This window comes from Sturnus vulgaris, chromosome 20 (assembly GCF_052056855.1).
Source record: "Sturnus vulgaris isolate bStuVul1 chromosome 20, bStuVul1.hap1, whole genome shotgun sequence".
NCBI lineage: Eukaryota > Metazoa > Chordata > Aves > Passeriformes > Sturnidae > Sturnus > Sturnus vulgaris.
This window is the reverse complement of record NC_142262.1, coordinates 3,651,146-3,678,458: the sequence shown is the minus strand read 5'-3', so window position 1 is coordinate 3,678,458 and position 27,313 is coordinate 3,651,146. Positions and strand designations below refer to the sequence as shown.

At 41.5% G+C, this 27,313-nt stretch overlaps 2 protein-coding genes and 2 non-coding genes across 5 annotated transcripts in view; 2 read left to right on the top strand and 2 right to left on the bottom strand.

The window, feature by feature from the left end:
- Positions 1-3,580, bottom strand: part of ERN1 (endoplasmic reticulum to nucleus signaling 1) — a 32,004-nt gene extending 28,424 nt beyond the window's left edge. The window contains exon 1 of the mRNA XM_014878161.2: positions 3,465-3,580. Within this exon, the coding sequence (XP_014733647.1) occupies positions 3,465-3,530 (66 nt within the window). The 5' untranslated portion in view covers positions 3,531-3,580. The remainder of the gene's footprint in view (positions 1-3,464) is intronic.
- Positions 3,581-5,560: 1,980 nt separating this feature from the next.
- On the top strand, positions 5,561-5,623 carry LOC148221551 (small nucleolar RNA SNORD104). The gene has a single exon (XR_015807871.1). It is a non-coding gene; the product is annotated as a small nucleolar RNA SNORD104 (small nucleolar RNA).
- Positions 5,624-5,800: 177 nt separating this feature from the next.
- LOC148221550 (small nucleolar RNA SNORA50) lies at positions 5,801-5,930 on the top strand. The gene has a single exon (XR_015807872.1). It is a non-coding gene; the product is annotated as a small nucleolar RNA SNORA50 (small nucleolar RNA).
- An 863-nt stretch (positions 5,931-6,793) lies between these two features.
- TEX2 (testis expressed 2) overlaps positions 6,794-27,313 on the bottom strand; it is a 45,235-nt gene continuing 24,715 nt past the window's right edge. For both annotated transcript variants that reach the window (XM_088176749.1, XM_088176750.1), the window contains exons 3-12: positions 25,814-26,014; positions 23,836-24,172; positions 22,463-22,710; positions 20,993-21,139; positions 19,539-19,638; positions 15,813-15,945; positions 12,080-12,202; positions 9,960-10,169; positions 9,612-9,732; positions 6,794-8,796 (exon numbers count right to left, since the gene is read on the bottom strand). In XM_088176749.1, coding sequence (XP_088032875.1) covers positions 8,674-8,796; positions 9,612-9,732; positions 9,960-10,169; positions 12,080-12,202; positions 15,813-15,945; positions 19,539-19,638; positions 20,993-21,139; positions 22,463-22,710; positions 23,836-24,172; positions 25,814-26,014 — 1,743 coding nt within the window. In that variant the 3' untranslated portion in view covers positions 6,794-8,673. The remainder of the gene's footprint in view (positions 8,797-9,611; positions 9,733-9,959; positions 10,170-12,079; positions 12,203-15,812; positions 15,946-19,538; positions 19,639-20,992; positions 21,140-22,462; positions 22,711-23,835; positions 24,173-25,813; positions 26,015-27,313) is intronic.

Genomic DNA, 27,313 nt, shown 5'->3' with positions numbered 1-27,313 from the left:
AAACTCCGATATTCCTCACTCCATACTTAGCCTCATACACATTTGCATTTTACTCAAAAACTACTAAAAACCACGTTCAGCATTGACAGCACCAGACACTATCCTCACAATAACAAAAAGCTTATACCATAATTTATGCTACTGGAACCACAGCTGGTAAACCAATAAGGATGCAAAGCAAAATATTTTTAGACATTAGCACACACTGCAAGCACTTGGCATATTCATCACAGACAGCCTATGAATCATTACCCTGGTTTTGACAGCTATCTCATTACACTGCCAGGCTACAGGCTAAAACTCTCTGTGCATGATAAAACCAGGCCACGAAGAAAATATTTGTAAAATTCAGCGAACCACTGGGAGGAGTTTTCCAGTATATAATGAAGTTAAGATATGAAAGAGGGCTGACAAAAAAAAATGTTTTATCTTCTTCAGAAAGCAAAATCAAATCTACAGATCTTTTCATCTTAAGCTGAATTCTAACATGTCATTGTTAGCCATTTCCCATCACGTAACCCAGTTCGGTGAGTTCTCATTCATACACCCATTCATCCTGCAATGGAAAAACTGAGCAGTATGGGAGGTCCACTCCAACTGCTCCCTGCCTGCACTCACCTCCACCAGGAACTTCCAGCTGAGCTTTCACATCTGATTCTCTGTGTAAAACCCAAATGTATTTCAATAGCCACAAGAACACCAACAACCCAAGTGACAGCAGAGTTATAAACACACGAATTTATACTCCAGGACAGAGTTGTCCATGATAATTTAGTGTGCGAGACAAATTTACATTTCCCTCCCTCACCAAAAAAAACTCTAAACCCTTTTAAACTATTTTTTTGAGCAACCAAGGAGATCTGCAACTCAAATAGAAAATGTGTTGATTAACTCAGTGCTTGAACATGTCCTCTGTAAACCTTCTGCTGTCTCACACGTGTTTTCACACCTATCAGTTCCTTGGCCAAACACCTCACACTGAGATAAAGAACACACCAGAAGAAACAACACCTGGCTGAGGCCGGGGATTTTCCATGTCAGGTGCTGCCCACACAGTGTAACCCAGCACTGAAACCCCTCCCACCGCTGCAGGAGGGGACAGACCCATGTTCCAAATGCCACTTTAATCCCAGGGAGGTTGGCATTTTTCAGTTGCACCGACTCCATGTTAAAAGAGAAACAAGCACAGTATGGAACATCCCAGGGCTTATAAAAACAAGGGATTTTTCACTCTAAAGAGAGCTGTATATCATTACTGTGTAATGTTGATGGGAACTGTAATTTACTGACAGTTCTACTGCATTTCTCATTGCTTTATCTGAGATTTCACCCTTTTTAATGTGCTCCCATCCATTGGAGGGCAGTTCCAAGAGCTATAAACTATGTCACCCAAATAGCAAGAAACAGCATTTTTCCTGTCTGTAAAAAACAGTCAGGAAATTAAGACCTTTATGAACTTACAGAAACGAAAAAACAGTTGTAGAGGTGGGATATTAGGTAGCAAAGAGTGTATCAGCCAAAGAAGTTACAGAACAGCAGATCACCACCACTACTCTTAGAAGAAATCTACAGAAAAAAACAACCTGCAAAATCTTTAGGCAACCTCGTGTTTTCAAGTTAACCTCAACACTAAAATTGTATGCCAGTCTTTCTCAGGGGAGTTTATTATTCAAGTGACATGAATAGTTTTAAATAAGCCTCCACAGTTAAATGGGTTATTCACAGGTGAGATGACTGGGACTAAGTTCACATAAATGAAAACTAGTTCTGAAAAGTGACAGAAGTACAGAATAGATTTCAACTTGGAAATCATGGTGAGGATCTATAGCTGGCAGAGCAAAAAAACCAGGGTAAGAGTCAGAAAAGAAACAGAAATGGAGAACTTAGACACTGATCTGAGGTGAGATGGCAGGGAAGGGAAACCACGGAAAGAGGGAAATCTAGAAAATGGGCTGAATTTTACCAGGACATGAGTCAAGTTTTTTGTGACTATGAAAGTAAAATTATATAAAATTTAGTAACAATCTGTTGATTTAAAAAATATTTTAGGTATTTTAAAATATTTCGTAATGTTCTTATTCAGGACTATTTTTAAAACCCAGTGAGCTGCAAATCAGTATTTTCCTTGCAAAATCTGAAACCCAAATCTGTGAGGACCATGAAAAGACCTCAGTCCAGCCTTGCAGTCCAGTCTAAGACAAACACATTAGCACTTTACAATAAAGATTGCAAAGTAATTTTTGTTGACCGCCCGCATTTAATTTTTGCAGTTTCCTAATGAAGCAATAAGACTAGGTATGTTACCAGCTTAACTACTAATGTGTTTACTTTACTTCTAAAGAAGGGGAGTGGAGCTATTAGATCCCAGGTAAAAAACAAAGCCTTCGGCTTTGCTTAACTTGAACTAGAACCCCATATATCACAGCAGCTTTTTCAGGTAACAATGAACAATCTATCAAAGAACATAACCTAAAGCTTTCTTGTGCTACGCCTGACTATAATGTAAACAGTGAATGCCAGCTGGCCTTTTCATTGTCTCCTGATCTGGAGAACCTGCAAACAAGTGCACCTTTCAGAAGTGAATTTTTGAAATTAGCTATCCATCTCAGTACACACACAGCAGACAGCACCCACTGTAAAGTACACTGTTTCAAATTATTACCTCTGTAAAAATAATCTGCTCAGCATTCCATCTGCTTTGCACCAGTTTCCCTATTCCATGAACTTTTATTGCTCCACCTATTATAACCAACCTGGTTATTTCTTAAGAGGTTTTTGTAGGGCAGTGACTCGTGCACTTTGTCTTTCACCTTTGAATTTAAAACTGTGGGTTTGGATCCCAACCAACCACATGTACATTAATGCACATTGCTGCATTTGCTCTGAAAAAAGAATGATCAAAATGCCATGACAGTATAGAGCTATACATCCTCTGTATATAACCAGTCACATGAATTTGGTTATCAGTACATATACAATGTGTGGGTTTTTTTCCAGAAAAAAACAAATCCCCTCACTTATTAAGGGACAGAGCAGATCTTCTAGCGTGTCTCACTGGTTCCCGACCCATCTACATAGTTTCAGTTGACAAAAGTTTCTTTGTACTACTGTTTCAAAAGTTTCTCCGTGCTACTTTTTAGAACTGCCTCGTGGGAAATTAACTGTATTTTTATATTGCGAGGATTATGATACACACGTCCAGGTTACATGCCAGGTGGGGCACAGCTGCAGGTACACGGCTGTTGGGCTGGGTCAGGCTGTAGGGCTGCAGCCCCCCGCCTGCACACACAGGGGCACACGGCATTAGCGACAGCAGACGGGAGGTGTGTTGGCTCTGGGGATACCGGCGGGCTGCGGGCAAACCTTCCCTAAGCCCGGTGGGAGCCCCCCCAGCTCCCCTCCCGCGGCCCTCCCCGTGCTCCGGCTGTCCCTGCCCTTCCCCAGCCCAGCGGGCCCGGGCTTACCGCGAGCCTCGGCGGGAGCAGCAGCAGCGCGGCCAGGCTGAGGAGGAGGCGGCGGAGCGGCTCCATAGCTGCACCGCGGGGCCGCTCCCCCCGCACGGCGCTGCCTCCGGAGCGGCGCGTCCGGCGCTCCCCGCGGCGGGCGGGGCGGGCTCAGGGCCCGCCCGGCCGGGACACGCACGTCACCCGCGGCGGACGGGCCGCGCCGGGGACCGCGCTCCGGGAGCGCCCGGGCCGCAGCCGGAGATGCTCAGCGCTGCTGCCGGAGCCTCTCCGTTCGTGTGAGCTCCGACTGACCCGCCGCCTGCTCCAGGGCTCGGCTGGCAGCCCCTGGGGGAGCCGCGGGGTGTGGTGGCAGCTGGCTACTGCTGCTTTGTTTTTATAAAAAAATACCTAAATTCAGGCAGCGCCAGTCAGTCGCCTCCCTCCCCCGGCATCACCCGGCCCGGAATAATTGGGTGGTCAGGCGTTGGAAGGGGCTACCTAAGGGAGGTGGTGGAATCACCATCGCTGGAGGCGTTTAAGGCATCTTGATGTGGCACTGAGTGATATTTAATGGTTTGGGGGCTACAGTGGCAGTGCTGGGTGGACGGCTGGACTTGATGATCTTAAAGGTCTCTTCCAACCTTGATGACTCTGGAATTCTTGTTTTCGTGCTGATTTTGTACTCTCAGAACAGATCATGCCAAATGGATTTGGCATAGTTCCTGCCTTTGACAAACTCACTGTTAACCCTGTGCCTTGCAAGGCCTTAAATAAATGCAAAAAAAAGCCCCAACACGCCCCTTTGAACCAAAAAAACCCAGGTTCAGGCTTCTCTGAACAGATAAAAATAAACACAAAAAGTATTGAACCAAATGGTAGAAGCTTTAAACAGAAGAGAGTAAACTTAGAGTGCCTGGCAAAGGCCCAGTGTTCAGCCACCTATTTATATAACAAAGCCACTTTGTCCTTGTACATATTGTTTGCTTTTTAACAGTGATATCACTAATGGAGCTGCAAAGCACATGGAGTTCTGGGCATGCCATACGAACACACCAGCTCCCATAGCGAGCGTGCCTTTGATGGCGGCCAGGAAATGTAACAATCACCCAGAATCACAGAATATCCTGACCTGGAAGGGACCGAGGATCATCAAGTTCAACTCCTGCACAGGACACCCCAACTATCCTCAGAGTTTTGTCTGAATGACGACCTCACCTGTAAGTCTGAATACATAAAAATATGCTGGAGCTACAAACCACACTATGATTCCAGTTCTCTGATACGTTTCTTTATGGCGGCCTTGACTTTTAAGAATTTGTGCCATGTGAGAACAAGCAAACCCCTAAACGCATTATGTGCCGTGGCAGTAGGACCCTGCTACATTACAGCAGGAATTTATCAGTTGCTGTATAAACGCTGTAGTGTGCCAGAGTCAAACTAGATTTATTTCACACGAGTGAAATATGGCCACGGCCTCACAGGAGATAGAAAAAAAAATCTAAAACCGGTTGAGGTAGGAGGGGAGCCGAGTGCTGGTGAGCGCCCTCAGCTCCCTGCTGCTTCCCTCAGGAAACACCTCAGCACCTGCTCTGCCGGGGCAGATCTGACCAGGGCCTGAGCTTTTATATTTTTAATACTGAGCCCTGTTTCTTCACAGCAACAAAGCGCTAGACCAAACTAGAAAGAATACTACTGTTCCCGAAAAGGCAAAAAGCTGCCCCATACGGCGGGCAGCGACATGAGACCACCAAGCTCCCTCAGACCTTCAGCCTGACCTCCCTGCACCGCCCCGCCCACTGCCCTCACACGGCCCCGCCCCGCCCCGCCCCGCCCCGCCCACTGCCCTCACACGGCCCCGCCCCGCCCCGCCCGCTGCCCTCACACCGCCCCGCCCCGCCCGCTGCCCTCACACGGCCCCGCCCACCCTCGCGCGCAACCGCACTGGGATCAGCGCATGCTCCTAAATTCCATTTCTATTGGGCGAGAGGAGGAGGGCGGGGCTAACATGCTATAAATTAGAGCGCGGCGAATTCTGGGTCTTTCTTTCGGCGTGGCCAGCAAGGTGAGCGGGATGGTGGACATGGAGTGGAGCGGGCGGGCGGTGAGGCCGGGCCGCGGTGATGTCTTTTGACACGTGTTAGACTGCTGACATGCATGAAGCAAAACTACTGCTGAGCGCCCCGGCTGCGTCCACCCTGCGGGGCGGCCGGGGTGTACCGCATCAATAACCCCCCCTTTTCTCTTGGTGTTCTGCAGGGCCCGTGTGACGACCGGCGGCAGGGAGCGGCGGTAAATAAGCTCGTAAATAAAGTTTGTTTCACCCAGAACGTGTCTGACTGGTTCTTTGCGCGAGCCCGCACTGCCTTTGACCCGGCGGTGCCCGCCTGGCGCCGTCGGCCAAGCAGCGGTGCTACAGCAAAGCTTGTTCATAACTGGCGCTGCTCGGCGCGACCCGGGCGGCGCTTTTAAAAACAAGTGACATTTGTTGGCGAGTGCGTGTCACCCTCGCGGGGCCACCGCTGCGGGTGCGGATGCCGCTGCCTTCCCTTCCTGCAAGGCGAGCCCGGCCGGAGGGCGGTGCCAGCGCCGAAGCAGAGCCGGGTCCTTCACCCCGGTTCAGTGCGATGGAACCGAACCCAGCCGAGGTGATGGCTGGAGTTCTCCTTTAGTAGTTAAGGGTTCAGTTGTAAAAAAGGGCTTTGAAGAAAGGAACAGAAGTCGTGGCATTCCTGCCTGGCTGTTGCAGGAGGTGGAGCAGCTGGATGAATCGGCTGGGAGGCGGGAGAAATGCATCCAGGGCTGGTGGTCACCCCTGGACGTGGTGCAAAACAAAAGACTGCCCTGGCTAAGCTGCAGCCTTTTAAAGGGCCGCTCTTTATTTTTTGTTAATACCGGCAAGTGTTTGAGCATTTTCTGTTAATACAAAAGATCTGTAATCATACAGGAATAGGACAGACAGTCTGACTAGACTAAGGGATAATTAAGCTCCCAGAGGCTCTGAAAGGTGGCAGAAGTGAATGTTTTGTCAGCTCTGTTCTGTAACTCCTGGTAATTTTTCACAGTTTTACCAGATAGGCAGACATGCTCTTAAAGCATATTCCTCATATGAATACTAACTTGCTGTGGTAAAACTCAGGTTCGTGACAGTAAAATTAAATTTAGCTTTTCCTTTTAGAGCTCAGCACTAGTTAACCCTGAAACTCATGCCACAACCAGCAGGTACGTGTATATAAAAGTGTGCAAACCATAGGGCACACTCATATTAGGAAGCTGCCTTTCTAATGAGGTTTTAAAAACAACTTGCACTAGAGAGTGGCTAAGTGCTGTAGAAATAAAATTTACTGAAGTGTTTGACATGGGATAAATTTATTTAATAAAACAAAGCAAGCAGATTGTAGTTACCCACAGTTCATGAAGTGCAATATGACAATCTTGTGTAATAAGTCTAAATCTGTTTACACATTAGTGCATCTAGTCCTTTGACTTCAGTTATTGCACATAGAAATTAACTCATATAAAAGACCTGCGTACAAGACATGCAGACTTCATGAAAGGCAAATAATGCCTACAGAATCAGCAAACCCCAGAATATACACAGCCTGGAATGGTCAAGGAGGAGTTCAGGTAACAAATATAACTACTAATATTTCAATTAAAGGTAACCAAAATAGGTGTTCAAATATAGAATTAATTTTAAATATATTAAATGCTAGTTTTCTTTTGTTTCAGGCAAGGTGCTGTTTAAAAAACCTTCAATATAATAGTTTCATTTAGAGATGGTAAATCATCAAGTTATACATGGAAGTTTTGATTTACATCAAATGTGACAACACAACGTACAAAAAATTTCTTAAAAAATTACTTGGAAAAAAAAAGAAAATCATGTTATAAAAGGAGAGCCAAAACTCACCTTTGTAAACTAAAACAGTTTCTGACATCCATGAACAGTTGGCAACACTGAGTATCAGAAAAATATTACGTGTTAAGGAGTGGATATGTAGTGTTCAAACCTTGAATTTACTGCATACATTTAGCCTTGATTCATTACATCTGACAAATAAAAGGCAGTTCCCCCTTCCCCTTTAGTTTTGGCCACTAATTAGCAGAAAGTCTTTAATCATAATCAGCTCAAACAACTGCAATGCTTGAATTTCTATGCCACAAAGGCCAAGAAACCAATGCATGGGGGTCAAAATCTGTCAGGCACAGCTGGTTCCAGAAGCACCAGGTGCTGTAACTGAGGATCTGGGCCCATGCTTTGGCTATAAACACAGTGCAATGAAAAAGACTCACAGCAACAAATTCCTGTCAGCAAGAACTCGGTGTTTCATCACAGCAAGAGGCTCTATGCACAGTTAGGTCACTACTCCTGGAGATGTGCAGTGTTGACACTTGGTGTGTGTGCTCATGTCTCTATAAACATTCAGAATTAATCAGGAACCAAGGTGATTGTACCTCACTATAAGGCGGCTTGCTATGGTTTGGTCTCATGGCTTTACCAACTTTTTTCTTCATTTACAATAATCTGACAGTCCCACCTTCACTGATAGTTGTGTTGTTTTATGGCTAATTGCTTCCCCAAAAAAATGACACGTTCTGTATGAAAAAAAGTAATGTGTATACAGCACACTGAATCACAATATTACCTATACATCCAATTTACATTCTTTTATCCTGAAAGCATTTCATATTTTGATTGCTTGACACAAGCTATTGACTGCAGAAGTGAAAGAACATAAAACAGTTCATTCTACACCTCCAACTGCCTGAGAAAGAAAAATATTCTTCCAGTTTTATAAATTCATTCCTTATTTAGGATTTTTTCCATTTGGCACGCAGTTCCTTTGCTGCCAAACAACTTTTCAATGCTTTAATGCACATTAACATAGCATGAAAACAAGCTAAACAAAAGGTGCATCAACAAGCTCCTTGATCTGTTACATTTGAGTTCCTCCTCCCTCCCCACAAAGAACAGGTCACCTCAGCCTCCCAGTTAAAATCCTGATGGCAGCCAGTACAAAAATAAATCAACGGCTTAATGGAATGGAACTTCATGGAGCTGAAGTACACGGGAACAATAACCAGGCAAGTGAGCACACAGGAACAGGGACAGGCAGTCCTTGGGAGGGGGGAGAGTGGCACAAGTTAAGGATGAGAACTACAGCACAGTTTATAAAACCATGAGAGTAACTTTTATAATACTGTAAACTGCAAGAGTTTTCACATGTCATGGTTGATCAGAGGCCTCCGTGCTCAGATCTTGAGGAGGGCACGTGGAGGAGCGGGGATCCATGGCTGAGTGCATTAAAGGAATATAGACATCATCCATGTTTGGCATGACAAAGATTTTCTGGGAAAAAGATACAATGAAATGAAGTTACATATATCACTTGAAACCTTAGTTTTCCAATTTTAGTTTAAAAATGCAACACATTTACAGAGAAAATGTTCTCAAGCTAAGCATTATTTCAGTCAGTGCAGTGACCATTAACTGAAACCACTTGATTGTGTTGCAGTTGTAAATGAAACTCAGAAATATGAATATCTCTGAATATTTCATTCAATTAAAATGGCACTACAGGAAACATCACCAACTTTTCCTAACTGCTTTCTCAGCTCTAATCCATCCATATACTTTCAAAATGCACTTTTAGTAAAATAATTGGTTTTGATTTCTGGTTGATTGTATAGGCTGGGGTCCAGGATCAAGCTGGCCACTGTTCCTGTCCTACATGTATTTGGAGGAGGCTTCTTCCTTTTTGCACTATGATCAACGTGATTTTTTTAGAAATTACTTTAAAGGAAGCAGTAAGGGAAGTAGTGCCCTATCTGTTCTTAATTTTAGGCAACAGTTTGGCCCCCATCACCTAAGAACATGTAGGATCATGTTCTTTTTTGAGTACTACACCTTTTACCATGGTACCTATTTCAAAGAGATGTAATTTTCATCTCTAAAACAGATTTCCACCCAGGTCTACACATGACTCTTAAGACCATCCCAGCAGTCAGTTTCAGCTGAGTTCTCAACATCCATCCCACAGGTTGGGAGCAGTGGAGGACATGACTAGTTATAAATGAAATAGGGGACATACAAAAATTAAACACCCCACCCCTTTACATGACCAAAACTATCATCACTGAAAGGAGAACGTAAAGGAAACACACCTGGAACTCCTGTTCCAGTTTCCTTGCTATCCAGTCCGTTACATGAACCAGAGTCACTTCTCTCTCCCCAAGTTTTGGCCGCGCTTTTAACTCCAGGTAGGGAGGCCTTCGGAAGCCGTACCTTGGGAGAGAACACAGAGCAGGATTTATTACACACCCCCCAACAAAGTAAATATTTAAACCTGTAACAATTTTCTCTTAATAACAGTTCCTAATTTCAGTTACAATTAATTTGTACTGCACCTTGCCCAGAACCCCCTTGAGCCAGGCTTTACCTTTTTTCTTCGCTTCAACCCCTCATGTAGCACACCTGAAACACTGCCCAGCTCTACTTTGAGCTCCTCTTACCATATTCTGTCAGTGGGTGGAGGTGGAATGTTAATCACTAGTGTTCCTCTGCACTCCTGTACTTCAACTGTTAGCAGCAATGGAGTATTGGAGACCTCTTCAATTTTCTTCTTAATAAACTCAGTCTCTGTTGCCTTCTGAAAGTATTTTGACTTTGTAATTTTATCCACAATTCTCATGATTTTACTTGTCCGATGTCCTCCAACATACCTTTAGATAGAGAACAGGAAAAGGACATCAAGATCATTTTCTTAAACCTATTTGCTAAGATATTCATGGATTTTCTATTAAATCATTGAAGTTTTTGATATAAAAATTCTGAACAGATACATGGCCAAGCAGTACATCCTAGTGCCTGCACCCTGCAGCTGTACTCTGTCAGCTCCAAGTGTCTGGCACAAACTCTGTTCAGTCTGAGCACTCCTTCCCAGATGGCATTGGAAACAGAACATTCTTTAAAACTGCAAATACATTTAGATCATTTACGCCAGAAAGCTGGCATGAGAAGTGACAACTTGTCTACTACCATTCCAAAAAAACCGTTGAGACACTGATGCACCAAGATGTGCACAAATCATCAGCATAGAAGGCCCAACCATTGTGTCTAATTATTTAACTGTGTGGGCTGAACAAAAATGGTTTAATTTTAAGGTACTGTAGCATTTATGAGTATAAGGACACTGAAAAAGAAAGGAAAATAGTTTTGGCAGTAGGTGGAATGATATTCCAAAAATGGTTAACTGTGTCTGCAGAAAGTGGGTTTTTCCTGGCAATTGTGTCAGACAGCATTCCTGGCTTTTGAAACAGATGCTTTAAGGGCTGAATATGTCTTTTCTTACCCCTATCTCACGTTGGAAATACACACTCCAAAAATAGCACATTTGGTATTTTCCACACACAATATATCATGTCTAATTGTGGCTCTTGGTGTTACACAGCAGAGATAACCCTCCTAAGGAAATGACATTTTCCTATCCAGGGAAAAAAATAAAAATTATTCCTACTCAAACTTTTACAGTTTTGTCCTTAGCACAACCTAAGACAAAAACCTGTTCAACTGATATAAAAAGGGTAAATAAATTTCAACTTTGAGATTTTATACTAGCTGTATCTTTACCCAGAGAAAGAAGTTATTCTTCCATCAGATTCTATAGTGGTAGTAATGCAGATTTTTATTAGGTATAAGAATTTTTTTTTCAGTATTTTACATTAAGATTCTTCATTCTCCCTCTTTGTCCTCTTGATAAAGAGTTCTTTATATGATCTATGAATTTCAAGAAGATATGAAATGCATCAATTGCAGTAATTCAAACAATTCTTCACACAATTTTCAAATGTGTTCTTTTCAAATGTGTTCAGGAGTAAAATACTAAAATTCTCTGGGACATTTTGATTAAGTCATGAGTCTTCTGGTATATTCACTGTAAAAATCACCTAGATATGTTCAGACATAGAAAACATTGTGATTGGCTCAGACATTCTGGGCTCAGACATTCAGCTTTCTCATTGCATGGCATGACTGCAATCAGATGCAGAAAGCAAAAAATCAGAGCCGCAGCCAAAACAAGGAACGACTGTGGCATCACTGATGTTGGGAAATTTTCTCTGAAATCCATCTGCAGCATCAGAGGGCAGTATTGCACAACCCAGACACACAAAGTCCTCAAGGGAAAAAAAAAACAACCAAAACCACAAAACTGAGCAAGACAAACAGGTTCGAGAAACAGTTGTTTTCTTAAAGAAAAGGAAATGGAACACTGGAAATAAGGGATTGGCAGGATCAGCACAGGGGTAACACTGCATGGAAAGGGTTTCAGGTTTCCACACAAGATCCTGTTCTTGGCTCTGCCACCAGGCAGGACACGCTGGGGAAGGTCCCCAGAGCTTCTCTGGCCTCCCAACAATCCAGCAGAGAAGGGACTGGGAGGTGCCCAGGGCAGCTGGGAGCAGTCCCTGCAGGGCTGGGGTGAGCAGGGCTCCCCTGCTGCCCTGGGAACGGGCCACTGGGGTTCCTTCACTGCTTGGACAGATTCACACTCTGCCGTTCTGGGGGACAACGAGCATCACAGCACTGGCACCAGCTATCAGGTGTGGGGGCAGGGAAGGATTAAACAGCTCACCCTTCTCCTCCTGCAGTCACCTGCTTCTCTCCTGCCAGCTCAGGAGCATCATCTTCCTCCGAGGAGCCGGCGCTGGAGGATTCCTCATCGCTGTCTGCAAGACAATACGCCCTTGGCCTGAAACTGAAACAATGCAATTTCCAGGTCAAATATAATATCCTTAAATAGCTATTCATCCTGTACAGCTTTGGCTGACATGACAGGTTTCTGATCTTCCCCTCCCCTCTCTTATAAATGCTATCTAAAAGAACAAAACCAAAACTCTGGCAGAACCAGCTTTCAAAACAGAAATCTGTTTTCCCCAGTGGAACATAATCCTTCATGAAAGAGGCAGGCATAGGGGTGGCTGTTCTATATATTCAAATCAAATGTGGAGATTATTCAAAATACATTTGGAAGCATCTCTGTTGCTGCTCATGGTTTTCCATGAGTTGAGCGGAATTAGGATTGGATAAACCATTTTGTTTGAATGTCGTGGGGAAAAAAGTGAAGTAATAAACAAGTGTTGCCCTTTGGATACAAAATACCCCACAGTAGTAACTAATTCCCAGACTTAAACTGTGGAAGATTTTATGCACATAATCACAAGAAAAATTTTAAATCTTTTAAACGGATTTAAATGAGAGTAGGATACAGTGGATACACTTCAGAATTAACAGATCTCTACTGAAAGCAATAACTTGAAACAGTTACACAACACAGGCTTCAAAAGCATATGGCTTTAGCCCTAGGGACTATACCCATGAATATAATACTCTACAGCATGTTCAGAATACACTTTATATCTGTGTCTTCTTTCTTTGTGTGTGTGTGTGTGTTCTTGGAAATGCATTTGAAGCATTAATAACCTCACACCGGGCACGGACTGAGGCCACTGCCTGTTACACTGCACACAGAACAAACTGGTGGATGCTGCATGAAGTCCTAATGTAAGGGACAGTTCAGGTGCAGCTCACAAGGCACAAGACTCCTTCCCCACTGGAGCATTAATCCCAGGACCTGTCCACACTGAAGCATTTCCTATCCAGTCTATGGAATCAGAACTGCAAACCTTTTCCTATCCAAAGCAGCATTTTGTACCTGCAGAGGAGGGAAGGAGCAAACCAAACTGAGCCACCTCCCCGAGGATGTGGGGGTGGTGGGTGGTGCCTGTCACTGCCCCAAATAGCAAGGCTGGAGCTGTTCCTCACAGAAATTCACATTTTTAGGTCAGATTCAAATTGCACATTTTCCATCAGGGTGTGACCTCATGTCTCTTTCCTGTTCACGTTGTAGCATCCAGCTCCAAGCCTGCTCAGGGCATTCTCAGGTCTTTCAAAGGTGTCACCTTCTTACAAGAAGGTGTTTTATTTCCTAGTTGAAGGGGTCCTCTGAAGTGCCTCACAAGCACCAAGTGGCTCAGACCACATGATTTCCTCGCATTAAACAAAGCAACAATAAATACACTTGAGTGAGATTTCAGGGGAGCTGTGTATACAATGGACCTTGGACATTGGAAGAAAAAAATCACTTTGGAGCTACTGTATTGTTCCTGTAAAGATTGCACAATATTTTATGAATTGCCATTTGTCAGTTTGTTTCTATGTGGTTCAACAAAGCCAAAAGAAGCTGCAGTAGTTTTGAGTTAACCTGCCTGCTTTTGCCTCATCTGTTTAGCAGAATCTGTAATGTATTACTTTTATAAAATTGGCAATTAAATAATTTCCTACCCTTTCTGAGAGCAGCATTTTCCTGAGAGGGCGTGCAAGACAGCATTACCAGACTGTGTCTCAGCACACTTCACTTCTATTTCAAACAGCAAGTGCAACAGTGACCCATTTGTCTTGCTTTACACTGACAACAGCCACAGACAGTTAAACCCGGAGCTGTTTCCCCCCTCCTCTCTCTGGATGAGTAGGTGCCTTTCTCACACCACTCTGTGGTTACTGCATCTAAAGAGATGGTTTGTTCTGAGCTCCTAAGGGCCAGAAATGAGCTCAGCAACCAACACTCATCACTTACTGACAACGTGACCATGGATGCAAACACATGCAGAGTAATTTGATTTGTCATTGCAATTGTCAACTGACAATTTTAAAAAGCCAGTAGTATTAAAATTAACTAACACATTGGAAGGCATAGATGAGAATCAAACTGTTATATACTTTTCCTTAATTTATTTAATAGCCATTTTGTTCAAGGAAAAAAACCAAACAAATAACAAAAAACCCCTCATCCAACTAGAATACATTAGACTGCTCTTTATGTAAAGCTGCTACCTGGCCCTGAGCTTTGAAACATCCCAGCCCTGTGCAGGGAGCAATGCAGTTAATGCTGATACTTTCAAGTAATTGGTTGCTTGGCTACAGGCACTTAAATCTGCCTTGCTGGGGCCTATTGCTCAGCCAGCAACAACCTGATTTTTATATATGAATCACAGTGTTCACTAATTATTTCTGAGGCTGTTCCTGCACTGAACAGATATGAAAATACACAAAGAAAATCCTGAAGGGGTGGGGAAGAAAAGCAAGAATTGGATTTGTATAGACATTTCCTTCTCTATCCCCCACTTTTTGGGAAGGCAGGATTAAAGGGATTTTGAAAAATTCACACCTACCAGTTATAGTGATGTAAATTCAGAAATATTTATTTCAAGCAGTGACAACGAGAATCTAGGTCGATTTTAAATCCTCTGAATTTTTACCAGTGTATGAGATCATTCAGCCAATAGTTTTTTTCACATTTGTTTCCTTGGCATGACTTCACTGAAATATAGTGCTGCTGTAAGTATTACTTCTAGATATCTCAGAATAAATGGTCAGAGCTACGACATGAGTATACAAAGCATCTAGTATTTTAATTGTCAAAGACCATACTGTTCTGTTCATAGCTAAACAAATGGCCAGATTTAGAGACTCTTTCCTTCATTTGTAAGCAGTGGTTGTACATTAAACCAGAGGCCACCTACTGTACAGGGCCTGCAGATTTCCTAAGTACAAAGAGAATATGGCACAAAAAAATGGACTCCAAAACTAGGAGTGAATCCATCCAGGGATGGGTATTTGACAGGTGCCACTCTCTAGGTTAATACAAATGGACAGATGGATGACATCCAAACATTGCAAAAATGAGAGGGAAAGCACAAATGTAAAGAAGGTAAGTTACTGTATGGTATCTGCTAATTAGTCCATTTACATAAGGCATTTCACACAGGCATAGCAGGCAAACAGAAGATGGCTATGAGGAAAAATAGAGACTAAAATAGGGATGTGATTACTCCCACGGTGCAATAAAGCTTTTGAAAAAGTATTTACATAACAGGGCCTGTTTGCCTTCCACGTTGTTTACTACTCCATGTTTCCAGCTGCAGCTGTACCATGCTGCAGTAGCCTGTTATACCTGCCTATTTCTGCATGTGTGTATCTCCACTATTTGAGTTTTATCTGGCTAAACCCCAAATCAAGCCTAAGACAAAACTAAATTTTAGTCACAGGACATTTTAAAATCCAACTGAAATACATATATATATATACACACACACATATATATTTAAAAAAAGATAGTTGAACCACAGAAGCCTTTTATTATTATCAATAGTGTAACCAAACAATAAAGTTGCAGAGAAAAGCCACGCTCCACACCCACTTGTATGAAACATCCCCAAAACTCCTTTCAATCTACTGCAGAGGCAGAGCTGCGAATACACAAGGAAAATCCCATTTTTCACAATGAAAGCACCATTGCCTTCCCTTACCCTTCCCTGCCGATGTCGCCAACCTTAAACGCTTCCCCAAGCGGCTCTTTACCAAGTTTGGTCAAGTTCATCTTGGTCTCCAGGGTCATTAGAAAAGATCCATTGTAGGACATTTCCAAATCAACCCATAGTCCTAAAATAAACAACAGAAAAGATGTCACTTGAAGAGCAACCACAAAGCAAGCTTTCTGATCACATTAAGCTCATGGAAGAAAGCCAGAGACAAATCTAAGCCACACTGAAAGGGTGAGTGCAGCTAATGGTCTAAAAAAAATACTGTGATTTACACACACCTAAACTGCTTAAGAGATGTGAAATGAGATAAAGGAAATAGAGCACCACCAGGGATTCAGTTCAAAACTATTTACAGCATTGCTCCAAGCCAAGCAGTAATGGGGACACTCCTCTACATCACTGACGCTGTCCAAGTGAAGCACAACTTGAAATCCCAGAGCAATATTGCTTCTCTCACACCACAACCTGCTGCCTCTTGTTTTCCCAGTGGTGTACTGAAGATCAATCACAAGGTTCCCTCAGTAACTGAGTTACAGGCATTCTTTTATGATTCAGTGTAAACAAAATCATTACTTAGACAATTCTAGATGTGCAGTACTACGTTAAATTCAACTGTCTGTGCAAATTATTTGCTTTTTGTAATCTTCAGAAGAATTGTCTTGGGAATACTTTAAGATTAGCTTCAGCCTTTTAAGTGACAACCTGCACCAAAGCTATAGGTGTTTGTCATCCAGAGGTTAAAAAACAGATGCCACTGAACACAGATCATATATCTTCCTTTTCCAGATATTGCAGCTGCACAAAACATTCCCTCACCAGTACCTGGCACATTAACCACTGGCCCATTCCACTTTTATTTACTTATTTGAAAGCAATTAAAGGTGAAAAAAACTGAAACCAGGACAAATGGTAACTACTCCTTTGTGTTTTATTGTTCTAGGAAAGTCACACTTTATCAGTTAAAGAACCATTGTTTCCTTTTCTGCAAAAACATATCCTTATCATAATCCCACCCACTTGTGGTAACAGAAATACAGGCAGCTCCCAAAGGCCTGGTCACTGGCACCCTGTGAGGTTACATGCTGAAAGCAGGATGAAGGCAAGCTGGTGCTTTACTAAGCCAAACAATTCTTTTCCAGCACATTTTTTTTCTAATGCTTCTAAAACCTAACACAAGAACTCAAACACAAGCTTTTAAAGATTTTTTTCTCTTTACAGTAGGAAAGTATCAGTAAGATCATAAAAAACATGAAAACACCTTAACAGACTTTTTGGATAATCAAAGAGTCAGCAGAATTTAATCATCAATATAATTTTAACAGTAGATCAAATTAAGCAAAGGATGCCATTACTGAGAGGGAAAATTCCTTCTGAACAGAAAATGTTCATACACTTTTTCCAGAGGGAAAAAGGGAGGGAAGGGAGTGAAGAATTGGGTAGATGGTAAAATTTATTCCATTTTCTTGTTCCCTAGCCTTGACAGAATTACAGTAAAAGCCACAGCATGTGCTGTCATCCAAGCAGGACTATATTAACAGAAACAAGGTTTTTCCCTAACATCGCCTGTTAACAAATTTAGTTAATTAGAGAGGGCATATAATAAAAAAAAAAAGTATTTTCTTTGTAATCAAGCACTGGTAAAAAAAAAAAAAAGTATGGATGAAACAAAGCCCATCACAATTAGTAATGGTACTTTAAAGCCTCACAAAAGGCTACCTCAAGTATTTGCCTCAAACACTTACAAAAAAACCCCAAAAACTTAGAACCATTCATTCTGGATACTGCCCTGAAGCTCTAGGGTTTTGTTCCCCCACATTCCCCAATAAACCAGTTGTTTACCCACAGGTCAACTTAGCAAGAAATACATTTATTCTCATGAAAACAAGCTTTTCCAATTATCATCCCCTTGTTTATGTCCTTTTAAGTATAGTAAGACAACAAGTTATTCCAGTAATTACTCACTGCAAGCTCTTGAAAACCCTAAGAGTTCCCATGTCATTCAACAGTATGGGAGAAGTTAAAAGGATTAGAAATCCTACCATAAATGTTTGCTTGTCACAGTTTAACTGAACAAGAAATTGAAGGAACTAATTGATCTCATTGGTGTTTCAGCAATTAATTGAAGCCAAGTGTTCAGTGACTCCTAAATCCCATCTCACGACTTAGAACTACAGTCCTTGGTTACAAATGAAGTTATGAGAACAGAGAAAGGAATTCAAAAAATGTTTAAATCAAGGAAAAGGAAAACACACTGGCAAGGACCCTGAGAAGAATGCTTGATTAAAAAGAAATAAAAACACTTCACAAGCATCATACATGTAATGATTTTAAAAAGCTTTCCTTTATTCTGTAACTCCAAGTAAAACTTCTACCAATGCTGCAACCACTTAATGGAGAACACTGGAGGATTCCTAAATACTTTGGAGAACCTGCTGTCACACAGGAAGCACAAGACAAGAAGCAGCAATATGCCTTAGTTCCCCAAATACTAACTGCATTCCAGCTTATTCTATCTATTCAACTCTTATTTCTCTTAAAAAGGCAGATTTTATTCCTCATGACAACCAAACAGTTTGCTCTTTTCAAACACGCTTTGTTTATAAAGCTCAGTGGAAAATATTCTTTGGAAAAGTTGAGAGCAAAGTACCCAGTGTTTTACAGATAAGGCTTTTCCCCAAAGAGTTGCAAGTCTCAAGTAGATAAGGGCAAGCAATAGCATTTGGATACAACAGGCAGCATTAACTAATGTATGTCCAAGAGGATTTTAGTATTTCCCCAAGGTCTGTTTTGTTCAGTTTTATGAGGGAAAGGTTAGCACTTACTATCCTCATGCTTTCAATCAGCGATTTGAGTGGCACAAAGTTTTTATTATTAAAGTTTATTAATCTCCTCCTAAAGCCCATGCATCTGGTATTCTTGCAAAAGTCAGGTGACAATATGCCAAGTCTTCCAAGGAAATATTTCCCTTTGGACCAATTAGAAATTTCTCCACGTTGAGTGGAGAAACTCTGATGCAATTTGAAATTGAAGACTGCTCTGATTATCTTAGATGGCATCTAGCTCTCCTCAACATGTAGAACAAATGCTTTTGAAGCTAAAAAGCATTTCTCCAAGTTTCTCCTTTTTGCAAGACTACTTAAGTGACACGAGTATCCTCAAATACGTGACCACATGCAAGCCAGAGGGAATAGAAAACAAACAGCTCTAACTTATAAAGCAGCAGTATGAAAGTCATCCAGCTTTTTAAAAAAGCTGTATTTAATATTAAGGACATAAAATGATCCTGTATTTTTAAGTTTATTTTCACAACACCGCTGTATCCTTGTTTTCCAAGTTATTACAATTATATTTTCTGAATCCCTGTTTTCAGAACAGGGCAGCTTCTCTTGGAGAGCCAAACTTGTTTTCTCCCATGGTACAGAATCAGATCTGTCTCAAGGAGATGGGCATTGCCCTCTGCAGTCCAGGGCAGTATCAGGTAAGTGTCTGCATCTCTGCTGCATGCAAATTTCAGTTTAGTTCAGTAATTATTTCCTGTGGAAAGACATGATCACAATTACATTTACACTACATTTACACCGAGCCTGAGATAAAGACCCCTGAGTATCTCAGAAAAAGCTCCTATTACATGTACCTAAAACATACAAAAGATAAACACATCAACGACACAAAGGCAATACCAGCAGGTTTTTTAGGTTGTTTTTTTTTTACCTCTGTGATCAACAGAGGGTTTGAAGGCTTGAAGGATCTTGGGCACTGCTATCCCCATGTCAAGCTCAGTCAGAGTCAGCTCATTCATGAAGTAGGGCAGCTAAAAGAAAAGCATATAAAAAAATCAAATACATATTATGGAACTAAACATCAGTTTCCTGAGAGAAGAAAGCTCATTAAACCTAAGAAATGGACTGAGCTGAAATGTGACCACTGAAAGAACATAAATATAATTACACAAATTTCTTACTATTCTAACATTTCACAGTTGCCAGTTTCAAAACTTTTTAGGGAGAGATTAGACATCTGAACTTGTTTTTAAAATTATGTTGAAGTTTAGATGCTGACCTTAAACCACCAGCATGCTTTTTAGTCAAAGTATGTAAAAAGCTCAAGAATGAAGTGTAAATCCTATTTCACTGTGAATAAAAATCAAAGACTTCTTTTCATTTTAACCACAGTCATACATTTTATCATTGATGTTTTATCAGTGTCTCAGCTTCTTTCATCTTTGACAAATTCTTTCATAGAAAATTACCTTTTAAATCTGTATCATAGTTTTAGTAAAACAGAGGCACAACTTCATGATTTAGGTATCTATTCACTTAAGTATTTCTAATTGACAGAAAACATATCTCTGTGAATAGACACTGCTTTAACACATCAAAAATACATCCAGTCCCCATTCCCAGTCCTCACACTTAAGAAGTTACCAGTGAGATGTCTGGGTACCCTGCTGTCACAATTGTGGAAGCAGACAGGCAGAATCAGGCTACTGGTTATTTCCCAAAGCAAAGGCAGCACTATCTCACAGCTGGTGCTGGCAGCTAAATTCCTGAGCTTTCCTCAGCAAGACAAAAAACTTCCTTTGCTTTTAGGAACAGGCAAATTCCTCTCAAACATCAGGAGCTGAAGGCCTGTGATGAAGTGCTGCTGTTCAGAAGGGTTACAGAAGGCAAGGGGAAGACTGAGAAGTCACTCAAAAGCATCACTCCTCCCTTCACCCTTGAGATGGTGCAGCTGATGGAAGCTGTGTCCTGTCACCCTACAGAGCTTTTTCCATAACTATTGCTCCCTCTGACCACCTGCAAGTAGTTTGTATCTGAAGTTAACAGGAACACATTACAGTTGTGGTTCCCTGATGTCCTCCACCTTAAAAGCAGATTTCCTCATTTATATGCAGTTCTATTCATCCCTGATGTAAATAGAATAATACTTGAATTTTTACATAAAAACTTGACAGATACAAATAGCTAATCCAGCTGCAGCTCATTTTAAACAGAAGTAGCAAAGTTGACAGGCTGAGATCCATCAGAAACTGAACTGCCATTCTGGAGCACATTTACTGTCTTTTACATGTAAGTGTGAAATAAGTCTTTCTTGTACTATTTTAAAACTCAAAGACTATGTGTTTCACTTCCTTCACAAGGAGTGTAAGTGTCCAGATCAGGTACCTTTATTTTGCTAAGTTTCATTTGGATCTTCTTTGACACTAGATCAGACCAATACTTCTCTCCTAAAAAATCCCAAAATATTCTTCCAAGCAGAGCATTCACCCAGGCCTCCTGTTCTTCTTCAGCTTCCACGCTGGCATCTGGCAACTGAAAACATAAAACAGGTTATTCAGCTCTATAAATTTTATAAAATAAGGGTAGAAAAGGCCTGATTGATACGGGAAGTTCAGTGTTAAGAGCCTAGGTCAGCCCAGAACACCAAATGTTCAGCACAGGGAGCACTTTACAAACGCATCAGCCAGGCTGCCACGAGCCTGTCATCATCCTGACATGCAGCAGAGGGAATGAGACCACACAGATATAGATTGACCTCTGGCAATGAAATGAGAAAGTTGTATGTAATTTAACCTCTGGCAGAAAAAGCAGATAAAACCAGAGTGGGCAGACTTATAAATGTGTTTGCAAGTAAGAGATATTCTCTCTTGCCAGTCAGATCTGGAAGAACAGGTACTCCACTCTTTGTTTCATAAAAAAATTGGAAAGCAAGACCCAACCATACATCTTTAAATCCAGTTCAGAAACACCATAAATAGACGATAAACACAGCACAGAGAATCACACTCCTTCTTCCAGAGTTTGCATGTAAGATTCAGGAAACAATATTGTTCCCTCTGCTGCATTAAAGGTTCTGTTTACAGTGCAAGAGAATTCTGTCTTGGTTTCCTTGAGAACCATTTTGAAACACCTGGAAATATTATACATTCAGATGCTGCATCACTGACTACATACACAGAAGCCAAAGCAGCTGAAATAATTTTGGGTGTGTACACATGCTACCATGAAATAACAGGAAGTTTCCATGAAAGAAACACAACACATTAAGTGCCCGCAATGGCAGAAGAATTCACCACCCTACATTATTCCAGGCAGAACTCCTGGAGCTAGCAGAAAGGCAGTGCTTTCTAAGACAGGCAGGTAGATGCTGCACTCTGAACATCATCTCTTGGCAGCTTCTGCTTGCAAGGGCTGCAGCCTGGCTCTGCCAGGACGGCTGGGTGAGGAGCCTCTGCTGTGACGCAGGTTCCCTGCCAGCACTGCTCATCTATTTATAGAATGACTTCTGACACGTGCCAGATCCAGCAGCAAATCCATCACAGCTTCAGGAGTGACTGGGGGCTAGAATATGTTCTCCTGGTGGAACACAGGATGTGTTTATTCATACATTACACTATGGCCTCCTATTCCCTTTTCTGGGTATTGTATGAAAGTCTGGAAACAAAGATGCATGATATGAACTACATATTTTAAACAAACAGTGGTCATGCTTAACATGAAAGATGTGTTTATTATGAGTGTTGTACTTAGTATTAAGGTTCTGTTTACTGACAGTGACTCAAATGCAGTCCAGGAGGCCAAAGGATGAATAAGAGCTATAGACACTTCATTATTCCTATGGAGCACAAATATTACCTTTTTCACAGCTGTAGGGCTGCTGTCTGCACTGAGGACTGGACTACCTGAAGGGCTTTTCTTTTCTTGTGGAATACATTTTGCCATATAAATATTGTAGTCCAGAAGCATTTTCTGCCTCACGTTGCCAGCCAGGTCCTTATGCTTTGGCTGGGATGTGATTTCTTCTGTACTCCCCTTGCTGCTGCTCCGGCTGTGTGTGAGAACTCCAGACTGACTATCAGCTTTACTGTGTGCTGGCAGCACCCCTAAAATTCAAAGGAATAATACCTGTTCAACAGAGAATAAATCTAACAGCCAAATACCACAGTGTATCATCAAACTTTAAAGGAAGACATTTATTCCACAGATATTCCTCCTGAAAAAAGACCAGCGTGGTGCTTTCTTATTTTAAAGGCTAAAAGTAAAATCTACTGCTGTGTGTTTAGGAGGTCCTAAACCCAAATTAGCCAGGAATTGCTATGATTCAGCACTCAGCAGGGTGTAGGACTGGAGGAGTCAGCTGATCAATAGCAAATTTAAATATGGACACTCACGTATGTGCAACACATGGCAGAATTCCCAACAGCCCTGCTGAGGAATGCCTAAAATAAAAGTCAGGTGATTGAAATGCACCTATGACTAAAGTATTTTTTTCCTACTCTAATTATAGGCTGTTACAATTAGAAGGACTGTCAAAAGTATGTAACCATTAGAATTTTAATTAGCTATTAATTTTGCATTGCATTTCAAGAAGTTATGTGCCAGAAACAATAATGTTAACTAATTTTTAAAAAGCTTCTCAGAGAATAAAGACAGAAAAGCATGAGTCATTCAGATTTAAAACTGTATCAGAGGATAGGTTTAAATTTATATTCCAAACAACTGATCAATACTATTGTCTAATGTTTGTTGGTTCAGATATATACATCTATTCATATATGTATTAGTGCAGGAACAGAGAAATGTGCTTTCTTGTGACACTAACCCATGAGAAAGTTCTATCCTTTACAGGAGACTAAAGTGGAAGGAAGGATGGAGGAGGAAAAACTGGTAATGAGAGAACTGAGTCTAATATTGCAAATGTTGACATCAGTTCCAACATACAGAAAAAGAAGAGACTGAATAATTAATCTTTACAAATATGACAAGAGTTATTGCAGCCACTGAAAAACTGTGTATTCAAATAAAATAGTCTAAAAATACTAATAATATTTGAAAGCACGGAGTCAAGAAGGAAAAAAGTGGAAGGTAAGGTGGCAATAAGAGGCCAAGGAAAGGACAGAAGTATCTTTGGTATTATTATTTTTTGCTTGTAAAGATCACTGTGGCACCACCATAATGTAACTTTGCTTTGTTCCTTTAACTTCTACAAGAATACAAAATCTGAGTACCTGGCTTGCTCCCACACAAACTGGGGAGCTTCTTCACTTCAGACTTGAGCTTTGAAGCGAGAAGGAACCTTCTGAACCACTCCTCCTTCTCCCTACCCGTCCTTCCAAAGAGATAAAGCACCTGATCCTTTTGGCAAGTGTACTTCACTCCATCCTGAGGTTTCTTGGATTCCTCATTGTTTGAGTCCACTTTTTCAGCTGGTAACTTTTCCTCTGCAGTTTCCTTCTCAGTCTGGGCCTTGGCCATGAAGTCATCCTGTTTGCCAAGTTCAATGCAAATAGGGTATTTCTTATTCCAAATTCGTTTCCGTGCCAGGCTCTTGGGAACCAGGGAAATCTGAAGGATACATGAAAGGGTTAAGTGAATTGATTTTTCACTTGTATCCTCTATGTTTCTATACTCAAGTAAAGAACACAGGAATGCAAGAGAGAAAGATCCCACACTGGATCTGTCAGTTTAACTGACTCAAAATTGCTGGTGGATGTCCAACCACTGCTATCACTAAGTCTTTGGTGAGCCAAACCTTGGAATTAAAAAAAAGACATTTAAGCAGATTATACCACGTGGATTAGAAACTCTGTTTTCATTTAAATGATCCTATTCTCATGGATCTGCAGAAAAAACTGAAAAATCAAGAATTGTATTTCTGGGACCATGGGGAGATAAATAGATAAGATACAATAATCAGAGTCCAAACTGAGTTTTGAACATAACTTTTCATGCCCACCTTACTAAATTGAGCATTTGAACTTGGTGACAGCCACATCAAATACATAAGAGTCAAGCCATAAGATTGATTTGCAGATAATTATATCCTAAATTCAGTATATTTATATCAAATTAAGACAATGCTAGTAATTAGAAGAGTGGTTTAAAAAAAGAGTTAAAAATTCTTATGTGGGGTCTAAACTCAACAGTGTTCTCCAAAAACTGTGGGCAAACACCTTGAGGAACAGGCATCATTTGTTAATTACAGTCAGGGCACTTGGCACTTCTGTCATCAACTGGGGCTGGCTGGGGGGAAGTACTGGAAATTTTTCTAAGATACCATGGGGCACCACCATCAGTCAAATGCTCCTGCAGGACACGACAGCTTTGCTTGTCTTCATGGTGGGAAAACAAATCTGCAAAAGGCAGGAATCTAAGTTTTTGCTTTATCCTTTTCACTATCTTCCTTTAATGGAAGGCAGAGCTGACAGCATGCTCCTTTCCCACAGAGTCTCAGAGGAAAGGGAGGTTTTCCTCACTGTTGCCTTGGTCCCTCTCTCCCTCTCACTTCCAGTCAAGTGAAGCGTGGTTTCCTCCTACAGCTGTACTGCCAAGGCCCTCGACTGATGCAGTACATTAAAAAAATCCATTCCCTTAATAATTAGGTATTGATGTATTATTTAAAACAATGCCAATGGAATCAACTTCACGTGGCAACTCCTGACATATTTGAGGGAGGCAAACAACACGTAGGAAAACTGTCCTGGCATTATTGTTGATACACTCTTCCAGCTGCAAAAATCCCCATCTCCTTCCCTGGACTGGGGGTACCTAGAGCAGGTCACATTCCAGACTCTCCTCTTTCACATTCACATATGAGGTGCATTCCCTCTTGGAGTGAAAGGCAAATGTTGTCTCAGCTACCTTGGGGTAGAGACAACCACCAAAGAAGAGGCATTTTGGTGTAACCTTCAGAACAGCCCCACAGTCATCTCATGCATTGGGAACAAATCTCAGAGCTCTCGTGAGTTAACTCTGCTCTCAACTGCCACAGAAAAATCATGCCTTTCCCTTACTGTGCAAATATGTACTTTCTTCCAAATCCTGCTCAATCTTCCTCCCCAGCACAATCTTTTGAAAGTTAGTCATGACAACAGTTTTGTTTAAATAATGACAGAATGTGAAAATAGAGGAATGAAAAAAACTTCAAACTTAAAAAGAATTTGCAAAGTATTCTTTGTTAAAATCAGATATAAGTAAGATACTCACCTTGCTGTCTGTTAGTTCATAAATTTTTTGACTGACATATGTGACTTCAGGCTTTGGCTCATTGTACACAGCTCTTCTAGAAATATTTTTATTGGGTTTTGAAAGTCGTAGGGTACTGCCTTCAAGTCGCACATAGACAGAGTGAGTCAATGTAGCATGGTATGTTTCTGGATCATAATTATAAATTTCATTCATCCATCCCTAGAGAAGACGACACTGTTAACAGGCTTTTAAGCTGCTAGAAAACAAAGTACATATACCTAAAAAACTTTAAATTATTATCCAAGCTTTTGCCAAAGTCGTTTCACTTAGTGCACAAACAGAACGAGGCAATAAATGCTCTAAATGCACCAAACCAACAGAGACATGGATGAGATCTCAAGCACATGGGGTGTTTTTTCTGACTCACAGTCACTTTGTTTATGTAGCACAGGGTGCTCCCACCTCATCCCCAGGACCACGGTGGGATCTGCAGATGCAGGATGCCAGGAAGAGCCATGGGGAGGGAGGGCTGAGCAGCACAGCAGCTCCTCTGCTCCCAGCACACTCGGACACTTCAATGACCCGGAGCCCAGGCAGAGCAAACAGCCTGTCTGCCCACAGAACAGCACTGACATTGTCATCACCACAATTAAGGACTCAGGAAAACCACAATGGAGTTTGCTTTCATGCACCATAACTGTTTGAGATCATTTAACATGTTGTGTAACTGCCCAGCTACAGCACAGGAGTCATACATGTGGATTAAATTCAATTAATTTCTGTGCTGTAAAAGACAAAACAAACCAGCCAGTCCTGCTGTAACAAGTCTTTGAGTGCTGACTCTGACCACGGGAGGGGTTTCTCCTCCTCTTCTGCTTACAGAAATAGAGATGATAAATGAGGTAGAAGGTAGGCAGAATACTCATTCAAGGAGAAGTTTTCCTTCTCTTAACCTGCCAGACAACATTCTTCGATCATTGTTTTTATCTGCACATCAGAACCTTAAATTCATCATACTCAATATTCATCAATGTCAACAGAAAGTGAAGGGGAGCAGAAAGTCAAATGGAACCTTTACAAACACCTGCAGTCTGGGAAGTGGGGAGAGCTCAGTGAGCACCCCAGTATTTCTCAAAACAGAAAGTTGTAACTACCTTACACAAAACAACCCAAAAACTACTGTAAGATTTCAACTTATTAAAGAAGTTTCCACCCACACACAGAAATGCAAAATTTACTTTTATGCTAATTTTCTTCAGTTTCAGTACCATGTAATTTCCCACAGTAGACAGCACACACTTTCTTAGGTGCCATAGTAACAGTGGTATCTGTTTTGCTTACTCCAACATCTAGCTCTTTTTTTACTACAAACCCTGAAAAAACTAGATAAATTAGCATTTCTTTTATGTTCAGGAAAGATTAAGTCATTCATCTTTGCTCAGCTCCAAAGCAGATTATGTCTTTTATTAATAGAAATGCCTATACCAGGACATACTCTTTGAAGAAGCTTTATGGTTG